Raw genomic sequence first — 18191 nt, 5'->3', positions numbered from 1 at the left:
GCCCTCATCTATCCTATCTATTCCCTTCATAATTTTATGTGTTTCCATAAGATCCCCCCTCATCCTTCTAAATTCCAACGAGTACAGTCCTAGTCTACTCAACCTCTCCTTGTAATCTAATTCCTTCAGCTCTGGGATTAACCTAGTGAATCACCTCTGCACACCCTCCAGCACATGTACGTCCTTTCTCAGGTAAGGAGACCAAAACTGAACACAATACTCCAGGTGTGGCCTCACTAACACCTTATACAATTGCAGCATAACCTCCCTAGTCTTAAACTCCATCCCTCTAGCAATGAAGGACAAAATTCCATTTACCTTCTTAGCCACCTGTTGCACCTGTAAACCAATTTTTTGCGACTCATGCACGAGCGCACCCAGGTCTCTCAGCACAGCAGCATGTTTTAATATTTTATGGATCGATTTTACTCGATGGACCGAATGGCCTCCTTCTGCAATGTAAATTCCATAATTCTAACCAGTTACATTGGTTACTCTACACTGATAATCCTGCACACATTCTCTTCAGTCACAACTCCTCAATTGTGTCTCAGATGCCGAGACGTGCGGCGGTGGTGGGTTGGGGGGCGGGGGTGGAGAGTGGGACAATGCTTGTAGGAGCTTCCCCTGTGCCACATTAATCAGCAATTTTCATTTATACATCAGCTCGTAAAAGTCTGCTCAACGTTGTACTTGCCAAAAAGTAAGAAAAAAAATTAACAGTACACTTTAAAATATGGATTGAATTACCAACCCAGGATTTTAGATTTGCTCGAGTTAGGTGGACAATATGTTACTCACCAATCAATGCTTGCCGATTTCCAACTCATTTAGGAGTAAATACAAAGAATGTTTAGATGAAGATTTCAAGCTCCTAACTTACGCTTTCCTTTTCCTCCATGACAGCTCTGTCCTTGCAGAACACTGCATGTCTGTAGCCTGTCAGATCCCAGACAGCAAGAGATCATTCATAAGGGGTCTGCAGTGGCACTCACACTCTCTTTAACTACACGTATAAGAGCAGACAGGTCTGCAGCTTGTCTCACAGCGTGCAAGTAATACACCATTTAAACACAGTGTACTCAGATAAGGACTGAATTGACATTTTAGGCAGGATTTTCCATGCAGGCTTCTGAATGCTGCCATTAGGAAATTACGTCAGTGACTGGTGGAAACAACCCTTAGCTCCCAAGATCCTTCTGACACCCGCCCGCGGCCTGCACTTTGAAAAATCCTGATCTAGACACTGACAGGCAGCAAAAACAGACTAATTAATATTTCCCTGATTTTGCTTTGTGTGTTTGTAGGACAAAATAAAATACTGCAGATGTTGGAAATCTGAACTAAATCAGAAAAAGTTGGAAATACTCAGCAGGTCTGGCAGCATCTGTGGAGAGAGTTTTAAAGAACCGTCATCCTCCTGAATGGCCAACCTCCTGAACGTTTATTTTCCACAGGTGATGTTACCAGACCTATTGAGTATTTCCAGAATATTGTGCTTTTATTTATGTTTCTAAGATGTTTTTCTGCACAATTGTTACTAATTTTTTAAATCTCCTTTAATTTACAACAATACACATTTTGTTCTGTCATTTCAGAATCGTTAACAAATCTAGTTTTATTGAACCTGAGTAACAACAAGCTAACAACCTTGCCTGAAGAGATACACAGGTAGACTAATTTCTATTCTATTGCATTTATACAATTGTGCTGCCCATCAGGTAAAAATTGTTTATCTCCGCAATTACTTCTCCTTCAATCCTAAATGTGGCTAGGGTACAGTTCCGCAGATATTGCCAACATTTCAATACCACACCAATTCTTCTTTTATTTTTCCAGATAGTGGGTGTTGATAATTATTTGCCATCGGCATTACCATTACAGACAAACCAATTCCTGTTCTTACCTGACATCCTCACATGGCTAGTTTCCAGGTGGCAACGGACAGTTGGTGGGAGTGAATTATGCTTTATTTTTCTCCAGTCCCATGTATTGAAATCAGTAATAATGCAACCCCTGCCTGCCTTGGTTTAGCTAACTCAGGATCTATGGGATTAGTATAGATTGGTATTTGTTGGTCAGGAAAGACATGGTGAGCTGAAGAACCTGTTTCTAACGGAAATGAAACCTTAAACCTCTGGCTTATATGGTTCAGTGCCACATCATGCTATGTATGTATACACTAAATGGTAGGGACATCTAAATATTTTATTTTTAACCAGTTCTTAAATTTGCAGTAATCCATAATAATTTAATTTGGAACTCCTGATATTAACTCATTAACGTTTAGAAAGTCTGACACTTTTTGGATTAATGCACCAACATTGTCAGGCAATAAGAACACATATTATAGGAATGTAGAAATGTACAGAGCAGGGAAAGACAATTTCAGTCCATCTAGTAGATTCTAGTTGGTCCCAAATATCACACAGTTAATTCATAAGTGGCATCCCAATGAGTGGAATTTCAGTCCCCACTGGAGTGAGCTGAGGGCCGAAGAATTGGGAAGAAAGTGCCTACCACCTTCCAACTCCACGATTATCATAAGAACATGAGAAATAGAAGCAGGAGTAGGCCATTCAGCCCTTTGAGCTCACTCCGCTGTTCAATGAGATCATGGCTCATTTTCAACTTTAACTATTTTTCTGCGCTATTCCCGTATCTCTTTATGTTTTTAATATGTAGAAACCTATCGATCTCAGTCTTGAACAGACTCAACAACTGAGACTCTAAAGCCCTCTGGTGAACCTTAATTGCACTCCCTCCTTGGCAATCTTTTTTTGGGTAAGGAAACCAAAATAGTATGCACAACTCCAGCTGTAGTCTCAGAAGGCTCGATATGATTTCAGTAAGACATCTTTACCCCTATCCTCAAATCTTCTTCTAAGAAAGGCCAATGTATTATTTGCCTTCCTAACAGTTTACTGTACCTGCATATTAGCTTTCAGTTACTTATGAACAAGGCCACCAAGTCCTTTGAAGTTCAACATTTAACAGCCTCTCACCATTTAATAAATACTTTGAGCTGGATTCTCCATTTCGGAGGCTAAGTGCCGGCGCTAACGGAGAATCCGCGGGAGGTTCACGACAGGAATTTCGGTGTGAACCCCTCACCGATTCTGGTACTGGTGAGGGGCTAGCACAGGTGCCGCGTGAAACTCCCGCGCATCGTAGCAAAAATGGCTGGAACCCAGACCGCACAGGCGCATGGCTGCACCAGTCACGCATAAAACATGGCGCTGGCCGTGCGCGAACCCGAACCCACCAGCGGTGACTCCATAGCCCACCCCTTGGCTACCCCGAACCAGTCCCCCCAGCCCTAGCAGAAGGCTCCCCGGCCAGCGGCACAGATCCCGGCCGAGTGTGGCGGTGTTGGACACTGTCTGCAGCCAGCACGCCGGCTTCCCGACCGCTGTGGTCCACGGCATCAGGAATTTGGCCCATCGGGGGTGGAGCATCGCGGGTGGGCCGGCTGATTACGCGACAACGGTATTGAAGCGGCACGCGCCATGATGACGCCGGTTTGGAGGGGGTGGAGAATGGTGGATTGGCGTCAAACCGGTGCGGACCCTTATTTAGGGATCAGAATCCATTCTCCGCCCGATCCCCGATTACGCTTTCGCCGTCGGGCTACGGAGAATCCCGTCCTCTGCATTTCTGTTTTTCCCACCAAAGTGGATAACCTCACATCTCTCCACATTGTTTTCCAACTGCCAAATTTTTGCCTACCACTTCGCCTCTCCGAATCCCACTGAAGCATCTCTGCATCCTTTTCACAACTCATAATTGGACCTAATTTTGTATCACTTGCAAACTGGGAAATATTGCATTTTATCCCCACACCTAAATTAATGATATAGATTGTGAATAATTGTGGCACACGTATTGATCCTTGCAGCACCCCCACAAGTCACAGACTGCCAACCTGAAAATGACCCGTTCTTTTTACCCGGTTCTCAATCCATGCCAGTATGTTCCCCCAATCCCACATGATCTAATGTTGTTCAATGTTTAATATCCTCTGGACCTTATCAAAATCTTTCTGAAAATAAAAATATACCACATCCACTAGTTCCCCCTACCTATTTTGCACGTTACATTCTCAAAAAACTTCCAACAGGATTGTTAAACATAATTTCCCTTTCATAAATTCACATTGGGCGTGATTCTCCGCTCCCATGCCGGGTGGGAGAATCGCGGGAGGGCCGCTCTGGTACCCCCCGTGATTCTCCCACCCCCCCAAAATGTCGAGTCGCGTTCTGCGACACACCGCTCGGAGAATCGCGGGCCGCCGTTTTTCACGGCTGTCCGCGATTCTCCGACCCGGATGGGCCGACCGTTCCTGACCGGTTCACGCCGGCGGCAACCACTCCTGGTCGCTGTTTTGTGGCCGAGATTCACGGCACGGCCCTCCTAGCACCCCGGCGGGGGAAGAATAGGGGGCCAGGAGCGGCCTCAGACGCCGTCGTGAACCTCTCTAGGGGCTGGATTCTCCCCTACCCGGCGTGACGGAGGGTGCCGGCGTAGGGGAGTGGCGCCAACCACTCAGGGGTCGCGCCTCCCCAAAGGTGGGGAATTCTCCCCACCTTTGGGGGCCAGCCCCGCGCCGGAGCAGTTTGCACCAGAAGACTGGCGCAAACACCCGGCGCCGTCGGAAGCGGGGCTGGCCGAAAGGCTTTCGGCGGTCGGCGCATGCGCCGGCAGTGACGTCAGCGGCAGCTGGCCGCTGACGTCACTGCCGGCGCATGCGCGATGCGGGGTTCTCCTCCGCGTCCGCCATGGCGGAGGCCGTGGCGGAGCGGAAGGAGAAAGAGTGCCCCCACGGCACTGCCCCGCAGAGTGAGCGGGGGGCCCCGATCGCGGGCCAGGCCTCCGTGGGGGCACCCCCCCGGGTCCGATCGCCCCCCCGCCCCCCCAGGACCCCGGGGGCCCGCTCGCGCCGCTGAGCCCGCCGTTTCAGAGGTGGTTTAAACCTCGGCGGCGGGAGAAGGCCTCCCAGCGGCGGGACTTCGGCCCATCCGGGCCGGAGATTTGTGTAAGTTTTTTAACAAATGAAATCCCGCCGGCGCCAGCTGTTTTCACAGGCTGCCGGCGGGATTTGCACAATGCCGGTTTTTGACCGGCGGGAGAATTACAAAACCTGCGGGAGCGGAAATAACGCCGCTTCCCGCCAATTCTCCGACCCTGCGTGGGGTCGGAGAATTTCGCCCCAGGTTTCACGACGGCGTCGGGCCTGGCGGAGAATTCTGCCCATTGACTCTGTCCAATCCTATCACTTTTTCTGAAGTGTCCTGGTAACACATCTTTATTATAGATTCTAGCATTTGCCTCCAACAGATGTTAGATTCGCAGGTCTGTAGTTTCCCCATTTTCTCTCTTCTTCCTTTTTCAATTAGTGGGATTACATTTGAGTAAGGGGCAGGGAAGGTCAAGGAGGACAGTCGAGGCCTTTAAGACAATTAATAATCACTTGAGGAGGCACTTCCGGTGGCGGGATGTAGGTGGAGGTCACTCGTTAGGTGGCTATTGTTCGAGGCTCTGGTTTTTGGACTTTTATGCCTGGCTTCAGGGCAGTTTTTGAATGAGCTGGTGTGTGAAGGTGTGAGATGTTGAAGACCCAGAAGAAGGGCACTGGAAAGAACGGGGCGAGCAAAAATCCATCTTCGAGTGACTTGGTGAGTCCGACAGGAAGAAATATGGCAAAGATTGGGTTGCTGGGTGGGGCCACTCCCCTCATCGAGATACGGGAGCAAGGAGAGAAGTTGAAGGAAGTGTAGGAGACTCTGTCGCAGTACAATAACCTCGATGTGTGAGGAGCTGCAGAGGATGGCGCAGGTTAACAAAGGGCTCAGAGCTAAGGTGGAGGACCTGGAGAACAGGTCAAGGTGGCAAAATCTACGGTCTAAGGCCAACCGAGTACTTTGCAAAGATGCTGGCTGAGCTGGTGGGGGAGAGGGAAAAACATTCCTGATACGCGTTGGACAGAGCAGATCAGTCTCTCTTGCCAAAACCGAAACAAATGAGCCACCAAGGATGGTCATAATCTGCTTCCATAGATTTCATGTGAAGGAAAAGGTCCTGACTTGGGCGAAGCAGAGGTGAGAGGTGAGATAGAAAGGCATGGTCTGGCCTTGGAAAGGGTCCAGAGGAGGTTCACAAGAATGATCCCTGGAATGAAGAGCTTGTTGTGTGAGGAACGGTTGATGACGTTGGGTCTGTACTCATTGGGAGTTTAGAAAGATGAGGGGGGATCTTATTGAAACTTACAGGATACTGGGAGGCCTGGATAGAGTGGACGTGGAGAGGATATTTCCCCTTGTAGGAAAAACTAGAAGCAGAGGATACAATCTCACACAAAAGGGACGATCCTTTAAAACAGAGATGAGGAGGAATTTCTTCAGCCAGAGGATGGTGAATCTGTGGAACTCTTTGCCGCAGAAGACTGTGGAGGTCAAATCACTGAGTGTCTTTAAGACAGAGATAGATAGGTTCTTGATTAATAATGGGATTGTGGTTATGGAGAGAAGGCAGGAGAATGGGGATGAGAAAAATATCAGCCATGATTGAATGGCAGAGCAGATTCGATGGGCTGTGTGACTTAATCCTGCTCCAATGTCTTATGGTCTTATAATATACCAGGACTTGATGGCGGAGTTGGCAAGAAGGCGGGCTGCCTTCAGACGGGTGAAGGTGGCACTGTACAGTAATGGCGTGAGGTTTGGAGTGGTCTACCCTGCAAAGTTTGAGAGTGATGCCCCCCCTTCTTTCTATTGGCTATAGAGCCCTTGGCCATTGCACTGAGGATGTTGGGGTTGTGAAAGGGGATAGTGAGGGGTGATGGTGGAACATATGGTATCTCTATATGCTGATGATCTGCTGTTGTATATTTCGGAGCCAAGCGCGTCGAAGGGGAGTATAATGAGCTGCTCTAAAGCTTTGGGACATTTCGGGGTATAAATTAAAATTAAGGAGAAGTGAGTATTTTATGGTCGCCCTGCCGGGATTTGGAGCGGGGATGGGGCCATTCTGCTGGGCAGCAACTCACTTTAGGTATTTGGGGGTGCAGGTGGCCCAGAACTGGGCAGGGCTTCGGAAACTTAATTTCACTAGTGTGATGGGGAGCTGATTTGCTGAGGTGGGACAATCTCCCTCTGTCGTTGGCAGGCCGGGTGCAGCCAATTAAAATTAATGTTTTGCCATGATTCCTGTTTTTGTTCCAATGTCTGCTGGTCTTTTTGTCTAAATCCTTCTTCAGGGGCCTGAACAGGCTGATCCCAGCCTTCATTTCGGGGAGGGGAAGGTGGCCAGGATTAGGAGTGTAGTACTGCAGAGGTTATGGCAGGCGGAGGGGGGTGGTGCTAGGACTCCCAAACTTGCTGTATTGCTATTGGGCAGCAAATGCACAGAAGGTGCGGGCTGGTGCAAGGAGGTGGGTTCTTTGGGTAAAGATGGAGGCGGGCCCTTGCAGGGGCTCACGGTTGCGGACGCTGGCAACAGAGCCGTTCTCAATGGCCCCAGGAAAGTACTGTCAGTCTGGTGGTGGTGGCCCCATGGAAGATTTGGAGGCAGTTCAAGCAGCACGTTAAGCTGGGGGCAGGTCAGAGGGGATACCGATTGGGGGAATGATAGCTTCAAGCCGGGGAGATTGGATGCGAGTTTTCGCGAATGGGACGAGGGGGATTAAGGAAATGAAGGATTTGTTCTTAGGGGGACGATTTGCAAGTTTAGAGGAGCTAGGAGAGAAGTATGGGTTGGCGTGAGGGGGAGGGTTTAGGTAAATGCAGGTGCGGTACTTTGCAAGGAAGGTTTTCCTCACCTCGCGCTGGTCTCCTCATTGCTAGAGGTGGTGCTGTCAGCGGTGTGAGGGGGTTGTCGGAGAGTGGGGTCGTGGAGTTGTCTCGGCAATTCACAGGAGGATTCTGGAGGTGGATAGGGTGTCCATAGAGGGGATTAAGGCAAAGTGGGAGGAAGACCTGCAGGTGGCGCTGGAAGATGGACTGTGGTGTGAGGCACTGCGGAGGGTGAATGCCCTCGGCTTTGTGGGTGAGGTTGGGGCTGATACAGCTAAAGGTAGTGTAAGGGGCTCACCTCACAAAATCAAAGATGGGCTAGCTTTTTGAGGAGGTGGAGGGTATCTGTGAGTGATGTGAAAGGGCCTGGCAAACCATGACCATATATTTTGGTCTTGCCCGAAGCTGGAGAGATTTTGGAAGACGGTGTTTAGTACAAACTTGGAGGTCTTACATGTGGATGTGAAGCCATATTCGGACCGGCCTGAGCTGCAGACGGGTGTGGGGGCAGATGTCTTAGCTGATTGCTCGTAGGCAGGTCTTGTGTGACGTTCAGCTTCTCCACCCTGTGCCTCGGCGTGGTGGGGGACCTGCTGGAATTTTTGTCCCTGGAGAAGGCGAAGTTTGAGTCTGAGTGGGGTGAAGAAGGGGTTCTAAAATTGTTAAGGTTTGTTCATCATGCACTTTCGAAAGTTAGCTACCATCGACTGTTGAAGAATGGGGTTTTTGCGGGGTTTGTGGGGGTTCTTTTGTTTGTTTAGGGTTGTTTGGGTTATTTTTGTGATGTGAAAATGTTGAAAATTTCTACAATAAAAATACTTTTAAAAACAAGGTCACTTCAGGGCCTCATCCTGCCACTGCTGACATTTTACCAGCTGAGTGGGGTGACGGGACATATGCCATGTGGGGAGGCCAGCCATTTAAGAGCTGATGATTTCCTTGGGGTCCGGTGGAAAGTGCTCTACTGATCAGGTACCCTGCGGCCCATGGAAGGCTACGCCACGCCTCATAAAATGAAATCCCTCCAGACAGACTCTGGTGATTCCTGTGTTTAGGAGCCTCTGCTACATTGGCTGCTCTGGGCTTGCTGCAGTCAGAGCTGTAGCCACTGCCCTTGGTGTTGCTGTTACTGAACTGCTGCTGGCCATCCAATAGTTGGCTGGCAGTTCTTGGAAGTGGGAGCTTTTCCTTTAATGGCATGGAAGTGCTGATGGCAGGGAGTTAAATGCCTGTTTTCAAGCAATCCCATTGGGTCTTTCAAAAATAACCAGGGTTGCCCCTGGCTTTCAGGCTGGTGGACAAGGCCACTTTTAAATTAGCCCTTTGTATACAGGACATAGGCTGCCACTAGTATTGGTTGCATAAGTAGTGTGCGTTCCTTGAAATATTAGTTAGAAGGTTGATTATTTCTTAAAGTCATGTAGAAACCTTTAAAAATGCCTCTTTTTACTGAAATGGATTGCTATTAGAATAGACGGAAGGCATATCAGATTATATAATCACTTGGTGGATGCCTTTTGAGTCTGATACTGTAGGAAATGCAGTGAAGCACACTTAATGAACAGCATCATATCAATAAGGTTATAAGAAAAGATCTTTTCTTTTGCTTGCAAATGTGTAACAAATAATGGAATCCTGAGAAATCTGGTAAATTAGATCCAGTTTTCTGAAAAAATAAAAATTATCTGTAGAGGGCACTACTGTATCGCAACAAACAATGAAGTTCTCCGGTCCTTGTTCTGCAGGCTGGAACAGCTCAAGTATCTTACTCTGAACAACAACCAATTGGAGAGCATTCCAAGCAAACTTTGTGTTCTGCAAAAGCTTTGTGAACTACATGTAGCTCGCAACGAACTCAAATCACTTCCACATGACATTGGATATTTGACTAATCTTAAGACGCTTTCTGTGCCAAGAAACCAAATCCAGGAGCTCCCAGAAGTAAGTTATTTTGACAGAGAATTTTCTAATGTATTTATTTAACATATGTACATGAAAAGCATTAATTCATTAATTTCCACAGGGATTCTCCAAATATCTGCCATAGCTTTAGTGAAAGATCCATAGACACCCCAGAAAAATGTCGTGAATGTTGTTTTTCTAGGTTTCCATGGGTATTCCACTGAAGGTCTGTCAGGTAATATGGACAACTCCAGTGGAAATTGAAAGAATTTATATTTATATGTCTTATCTCATCCTCCAGAATTCACAAAGTGCTCTCCAGTCAATGGATTACTGATAAAGTCTTAATGCATGTTATGTAGGTAAACATAAAAATATTTTTGTGCACAGAATGTCCAAAAAAAAAAGCGGATGGGAGAACTCACATCTCTTCTTCAAACCAACAGTGTCATAGAACATCATTGCATTCATCTGAGCAGGCCCAAAACCTTAAACTGGCATCTCATTTGAAAACTGGCAGCTCTTGACAATGCAGCACTCTCTTGGTACTATCTGTTTACATTGTATGCTTAAATCTGGAGTGGGGCTTGAACCTTCAATCATTTGACACAGGAGAAAATGGTGTCGACTGATTTAAACTAGTATGTATATATAATTGTACCTGTGCTATCAGCCCAAATTAATAGGTATGTGTAGGATGTGCACATAATCAAGTAAGTTGTCCCATAACAAGATATCTGAGTGAAATTGCCTACTGACCAAACATTTGGCTCACTTGTGAAAACTACTGTTAGCAATTTATTCTAGACTGCGATGAATTAGTAAAGTTAGCTATTCCACAGATAGTTGGAATTTGTTGTTGTCTCGGTTAGAGGGCTAAATTGACCTTTGAGATCAATCCTGGTGTTCTGGCTTAATTGTTTGCAGGAGGGAACAACCTACTTATATAAAAGCAATGCCAGTAAATAATCAAAGCAATATTCAGGGGTTTTTGGTACAGAGGATAGTGGATTTAACTTTTTTGTACTGTAATAAATAGTTAATGTTAAATTTTAAAATTATTTTAATTGAGGGTAGGGCGGCACAGTGGCGCAGTGGTTAGCACTGCTCCCTCACCGCACCGAGGAACCGGGTTCAACCCCGGCCCAGGGTCATTGTCCGTGTGGGTCCATGTGGAGCTTGCAGCACATTCTCCCCATGTCTGTGTGAGTCTAACCTCCACAACCTAAAAAGATGTGCAAGGTAGGTGAATTGGCCACGCTAAATTGCGGCTTAATTGGAAAATAAAAGAATTGGATATATTAAATTTATTAAACAAAAATTTAAAATAATAGTATAATTGAACGTAATCAACATATCTGTTTGGCATCTCTATTTGGAAAACAAGAGATGTCTATTTCATGACAAAATTTGAGTAAATGCAGCAATGAGAAAAGACTATTAAGTCCAAAGCTGTTTATTTATCTAGCATATTAATACTCCCATTATGGCATCTAATTGTATTTTGAATAAGACCACTATTTTGTCTTTCATTACCTTGCCAGTTAGATTATTCCAAACAATGATCAGATCTTGTTTTTTTCCTGATAACTGATCTAAATTTATTTTACATTTATATCCTTTGGTATCAATATATTTTGAAGTCATGGTTAGCACTGCTGCCTCACATCGCCAGGGACTCGGGTTCAATTCCGAGCTTGGGTGACTGCCTCTGTGGGGTTTGTACATTCTCCCTATGTCTGCATGGGTTTCCTCTGGATGCTTTGGTTTCCTCCCACAACCCAAAGATCTGAAGGTTAGGTGAATTGACTATGCAAAATTGACCCTTAGTGTCCAGTGATGTGTGGTAGCTGGGGTTACAGGCTTGCAGGGATAGGGCGGAAACCTGGTTAGGGTGTTCTTTCTGAGGGTCGGTGCAGATTCGTTGGGCCGAATAGAATCCTTCTGCACTGTAGGGATACTACGATTTTACTTTATCTGTATTGTTCAATATTTTGTATATATGAGTGAGCTTTCACCACTGCATTGTGAAGTTTTGACACACCTTGTGTTATTACAATCCCAGACCACACTCGATCGAAACCCCAATATTTTAGTTTAATTGTAAAACTGTGCGGAAAGAATGATTCGCTGCAAGAGTGATTGCATGAAAAATTAGGGCTTTCATATTTCTAAAACAAAACTTTATTGTGAACACAATATTAAACTGTTTAACTTCACACCCAAAATGAACAGAATACACTTCCACTCAATTTCCCATTAAATAACAAAAAAAGAAACATACAGCTCTCAATCTATCTTAAAATCAGCAGGGCACAGAGTAATACTTGCTTTATAGAACAGATGTGGCTCCTGATAGAAGCCCTTCAGACTCTGGCTGAATGTCGACAAAAATGACGTCCTGGCATATTTCAGCTTCTTCCTGGTCCCGAGACAAGATTGCTCTGCTTTACATGTTATTACTATTTTGTAACTATCCTACTGTGAGAGAATTTTGGACTCGGGGGTCAGGCAGATCAGAATTCAGCACCTCTGTCTCCCAAAACGTCTACCAAAACTGAGCTGCCTCTCTGCATTCCTGGGTTCCACCCAGCAATGCCCTCATCTCTCCAAGCTGAAAACCAAAATACCTCAGCCAGCTGCGAAAGCACATTAACTCCCCAGGGACTCCCCCAGTCAAACCACATTCCTTTGGTCAATTGGACCTTCTGTTTCCTAGAAGTTCCCAAGCCTGTACAAAACAAAGTTATTTTTAAAACATGACCATTGCAGTCAAACACACCATAACCCCAAGCTTTTAACCCTTAAATTGTCCCAGTATTTAGAAGCCACTATTCCTAAAATCCTCTACTCGTCACACTGTAGATTCCTATTCTAGCTATATTTGGTGGCATTGATTTTTAAATAGCTTTGTCACATTGTCTTGGCAGTGGGAGTAATGTGTCTGCTGTGACTCCCAGCTCCCTTTTTCCAAGGTTCCTCACACTAATTCAGTTCCATTCATTGCGTTTTTAAAAACAATATGTAATTGTTTTATAGTCATCAATGTATTATTGTTACTGTACTTTTATCTGTCTAATTATCCAAGTACTGACTTCTGCATGACTCAATTAAATGTTTCCCAGAGGGTTAACATTATAGAGTAGATGTTATACATTTTCTCCTTAGTACAGGATTTTAATAAGTGGAAAATCAAACAGGGGGTACTAACCTGCATACATGAACTTCCGATTCATCATCGCATCTCATCAGGCTCTCTGTTGGGAGAACAAATACATAAAATCCACGCTCATTGCTCTCCTGAATATCCTGTTTTAAGAACATTTTTAAAACCCTTGTGCTCCCCTAAATTCTTTTAGTTTAATTATCAGTTTTTAGCTGGAATTTTATCAAAAGATTTCTGGAAATCTAAATGAATTATTCCGTCGGAAATGTCACTGTCTACTTAATGTTTGCAACATTCGCAAATAAATTCAGGGGAATTTGTTAGGCGGAATCTTCTATTGTAAACAATGCTTGTTAGTTCTTGAAATACTCCTCAGAACAGGTTCTATTATTTTACTTATTCATTTTTTTATAACCAATTGACATTTAATCACCATTATGCAAGACGACATGGCAGCCAATTTGTGCACCACACAATTTCTCAAATAACAATTGGATGAATGACAATTATATAATAGTTTTATTGGTCAAATACAGCCCAGGTGTACTCCTTCGGTGTACTATGGCAGGAGGGCCTTCGACTATGGCCTTTCCCCATTGTGCCTTAACGGCGGCTGCCTCAAGCTTCAATGTGTCCCTCAGTATGTAACTCTGGACACTGAAAACTGCCATTCTGTAACTCTCGTTCTGGTCAGTTCTTTGCACTGATCGACCAATATGTTTATGGCATACCGAAGAGTGCCTTTCACTGAGTTATGGACCTCCAGCAGAAGTTGATATTTGTCTTGGTGTACATCCCTTGGAACAGCCCATTGAGCACAGAGTCCAGCATACTGAATGGACTGCAATAAAAACTACGGCATCACCGGTCTGATCAGGGTGGATCACCAAAGTTCAAGCAGTATTGGCCTTATTGGCAATGAATGTGGACAGAATTGTGCAGTCCACGTTAAGAATTGAAATGGGCCACCAATTTCTGATTTCCTCTCCCTTTCCCTTGGGTTCGCAGCTAAAGGTGATTCTGCCTTTCACCATGGAATTTGACATCAGAAGCATATTCTCATACACTTTCAGCAGCTATAGACCGACCCAGTCCCACAGAGTTGAATGCAACTCTGCTGATAAACTGTTGCTTCAGTGAGTTTTTCACATCTTAAAGCACCAAGCACGCTTTCTTTCCTATCCTAGCTATTTTCCCAAAGCATTCCCATTTTCCCATTTACAAACCAACTGATCCCTATTCTCCTTGGGATGGTGATAGTTTGCGAGTATGGGTTAAAGTGATGCTAAGATTGCTTATTTGGGAGTGGAAATTCAGAATGAAGTAAGCCTTTTGTGGAAATTCTGTAATCCAATACCTGAAATAACAATTTCTGGAATATTATCGGGCACTTTTGAAAATAGTACATCGGCTGGCTCACTAATGTAACCTGAATGGGTACATCCGTCATTGAGAGTTTAGAGTTCTTCCCAGTTGGCTACAGGAAACCCTGCAAATAAATGTGACCATAGGAAGGATCAACTTGGCAGCAAGTCCCTTGTTATAGACTCTTGCCATGAATTCAACATGAAACTGGGAGAAAGCCTGAAGAAAGGTCCATTTATCCATTTCTCTGGGACTTCTGCTGGTTTTCTACCAAAGTTAGAGGAGGAGATGAATGATATCTTATGGAATCTCAAGGCTCACCTAACCTGCAACCCTTTGGACACTAAGGAGCAATTTAGTGTGGCCAATCCACCTAACCTGCACATCTTTGGACTGCGGGAGGAAACTGGAGCACCTGGAGGAAACCTACGCAGACACGGGGAGAAAGTGCAAACTTCAGACAGTCACCCAAGGCCGGAATTGAACCAAGTCCCTGGTGCTGTGAGGCAGCAGTGCTAACTATTGTGCCACTGTGCTGCCCTATGAGTGAAAAAATCAAAATGAAACAGCAGAAAGCCAGATTTAATTTTGACAAAACTGCCAAACCATTGCCAGTTTTGAGCATTAGTGTGTCAATCAGGCACAAACCTTCGAAGATTTCAACAGGAGTCAGCCCACATGATATACCCACTGATTTCTTTTTTGCCTTGGGTTCTCTTGCCATACTTTTGCTCAGTTCCATCCTTGAGAACTGAATATAGTTTATTTGGCTGGAAATCAATTACATATCTGGTATGGCTAGAGTCAAAACATGTTATGAAGTACCATCTGTTTTTCTATTAATACAGAGAGATGGGCCAAGGCAGCGCAAAAAAATTGCACTTCAAATATATAGACAATTTTTTGGCTGGATAAATATCTAGGCCGTAAACTGGAGATTTAATTAAAATTTAACCTCTTCTGTGCTTCCTGTCAAACAACCACTGACTCACAAATTGTAGTTGAGTAAGTGTTTTATAAAGAGAAAAATAATCTAATAGTGGGGATATATATTGGGAGGAACACATAAAATAATTTTTAACTTGTGTTTACTTTCCAGGAACTGTGCATGCTAAGAAACTTGAAAGTATTAGATGTCGCTGGAAATCAGTTACATATTTTCCCAACAAAGGTCAGTGCTTTTTTCTAAACATAATCTGGATTAAGATGCATTAAATCTATCATCAATTTCCGTTGTGTTTAAACATTTAACCTTTATTCCCTGAGACAATCCACTATGAACCTTTTAATTTCTTTAAATTTTTCACTTGTCTTTTGAACTAGGAAAGCAAAGGTAGTTTAAGAGATTTATATCTGTATTGGTAAACATTAGAAAAAGGGTATAGTTTTAAGTTTTTAAGTTTGTTTAATTTATTGTTTCTGTAGGGAAGGGTAAAACCTATAGTTAGATTCATGCTGGACAACGGTATTGTATGTGTGTGGAGGGGAGTGTGCAGTGGTTAAGTTTCAACTGTGGCTCTCTTGTGCTTAGAGAGGGCTATGACATGAAATACATATTGGCCAGCAAAGGTATGCGGGCGTTTCTTAGCAACTGAAAGCCCTTGTTAAGTAAAAAAGCTTTTAGGTTCTAGCTTTATTTAGATATTTTGGAGTTGGAGACAGGACATCGGGCTTTGAAAACATCTCTCAACTTTGTCAGAGAAAAGACTGGACAAGGATGGGAGCTGCAAATAGGAAGGCTTCCCAGGGTACCAGTTACTGTCCAGATAACCAGGGAATTGGGACAGAAATAATTTCTTAAAACGACTGGAGTTAAGAGAACAGAGACCAAGGTATTGTTCAGAAGAATTCAAGAAAGAGTAAACAAAGTGTTCGGAGTTGAAGAGACAATTGCACTAACCAGATTTAAAGTGAAACGGCAGACTTCAGAGGTAACTCAAACGTTCGGTTCCATTATAATACAGTCTGGGAATGAAGAGTTAAAGCAGTTGTGAACAGTTTGTACAATAGTCAAGAAAAAGAAATCCTAAAGGGGTCGCTTTAAAATCCTGTATTAGATGCACTGTTAAAAGTGGAGTGGAAGCTATATTTAAGACTGTCATTTGGAAAAGCTGGACTGGATTTCAGAACGCAAACCACTAAAGGAAAGCATTATTATGAGAGAAGATTTAAAAGCATGCTTTTGGGAATGGAATTTGGAAACACTCATGTGACAATCATATAGAGGATTTCTGAGGAGAAATCCACAGGCATTGACTTGTGGTGACAATCATCCAGGGGAATTCTGAGGAGAAATCCACAAGGATTCACTTGAGGATCAGAGTGGAGAGTATATTTGACCACAGTCATCACAGTTTAAAGGGACGTTGTGTTACTGAGACATTTGTAGTTTAAGGCATATTTCATAATCTGTGTTAATCTTAAAATCTATATATTTGTTAAACTAAGGGGGAGTAAAGAAATATTGTATTATAATTCAATTTTTTCATGTTTAATTATTTTTTCTTGCTCTTAAAGCTAATTAGAGGTCCTGTGACTCTGTTCTTTTTAAAATTAATTTACTGGATGTGGGCATCGCTGATTAGGCCAGCATTTATTATCCATATCTAGTTGCTCTTCAGAAGGTAGTGATAAGATGATGTTGAGCTTCAAGAGTGCTGTTGGAGCTGCACTCATCCAGGCAAATGGAGAGTATTTTATTACACTCCTTGATTGATTGATTGATTTGATTTATTGTCACATATATCGGAGTACAGTGAAAAGTATTTTTCTGCGGCCGAGGGACATACACAGTACATACATAAGAACATAAGAACATAAGAACTAGGAGCAGGAGTAGGCCATCTGGCCCCTCGAGCCTGCTCCGCCATTCAATGAGATCATGGCTGATCTTTTGTGGACTCAGCTCCACTTTCCGGCCCGAACACCATAACCCTTAATCCCTTTATTCTTCAAAAAACTATCTATCTTTACCTTAAAAACATGTAATGAAGGGGCCTCAACTGCTTCACTGGGCAAGGAATTCCATAGATTCACAACCCTTTGGGTGAAGAAGTTCCTCCTAAACTCAGTCCTAAATCTACTTCCCCTTATTTTGAGGCTATGTCCCCTAGTTCTGCTTTCACCCGCCAGTGGAAACAACCTGCCCGCATCTATCCTATCTATTCCGTTCATAATTTTAAATGTTTCTATAAGATCCCCCCTCATCCTTCTAAATTCCAACGAGTACAGTCCCAGTCTACTCAACCTCTCCTCATAATCCAACCCCTTCAGCTCTGGGATTAACCTAGTGAATCTCCTCTGCACACCCTCCAGCGCCAGTACGTCCTTTCTCAAGTAAGGAGACCAAAACTGAACACAATACTCCAGGTGTGGCCTCACTAACACCTTATACAATTGCAACATAACCTCCCTAGTCTTAAACTCCATCCCTCGAGCAATGAAGGACAAAATTCCATTTGCCTTCTTAATCACCTGTTGCACCTGTAAACCAACCTTCTGTGACTCATGCACTAGCACACCCAAGTCTCTCTGTACAGCGGCATGCTTTAATATTTTATCGTTTAAATAATAATCCCGTTTGCTGTTATTCCTACCAAAATGGATAACCTCACATTTGTCAACATTGTATTCCATCTGCCAGACCCTAGCCCATTCACTTAACCTATCCAAATCCCTCTGCAGACTTCCAGTATCCTCTGCACTTTTCGCTTTACCACTCATCTTAGTGTCATCTGCAAACTTGGACACATTGCCCTTGGTCCCCAACTCCAAATCATCTATGTAAATTGTGAACAATTGTGGGCCCAACACGGATCCCTGAGGGACACCACTAGCTACTGATTGCCAACCAGAGAAACACCCATTAATCCCCACTCTTTGCTTTCTATTAATTAACCAATCCTCTATCCATGCTACTACTTTACCCTTAATGCCATGCATCTTTATCTTATGCAGCAACCTTTTGT

General features: G+C 44.1%; 1 protein-coding gene across 2 annotated transcripts in view; it reads left to right on the top strand.

The window, feature by feature from the left end:
* The window catches only part of lrrc69 (leucine rich repeat containing 69), a 91626-nt gene that overhangs the window by 32340 nt on the left and 41095 nt on the right, over window positions 1-18191 (top strand). For both annotated transcript variants that reach the window (XM_038809066.1, XM_038809065.1), the window contains exons 3-5: window positions 1599-1671; window positions 9536-9731; window positions 15323-15394. In XM_038809066.1, coding sequence (XP_038664994.1) covers window positions 1599-1671; window positions 9536-9731; window positions 15323-15394 — 341 coding nt within the window. The remainder of the gene's footprint in view (window positions 1-1598; window positions 1672-9535; window positions 9732-15322; window positions 15395-18191) is intronic.

The sequence above is a fragment of the Scyliorhinus canicula genome, chromosome 10, assembly GCF_902713615.1.
Source record: "Scyliorhinus canicula chromosome 10, sScyCan1.1, whole genome shotgun sequence".
Lineage (NCBI taxonomy): Eukaryota > Metazoa > Chordata > Chondrichthyes > Carcharhiniformes > Scyliorhinidae > Scyliorhinus > Scyliorhinus canicula.
This window is presented reverse-complemented; position numbering and strand designations above follow the sequence as displayed.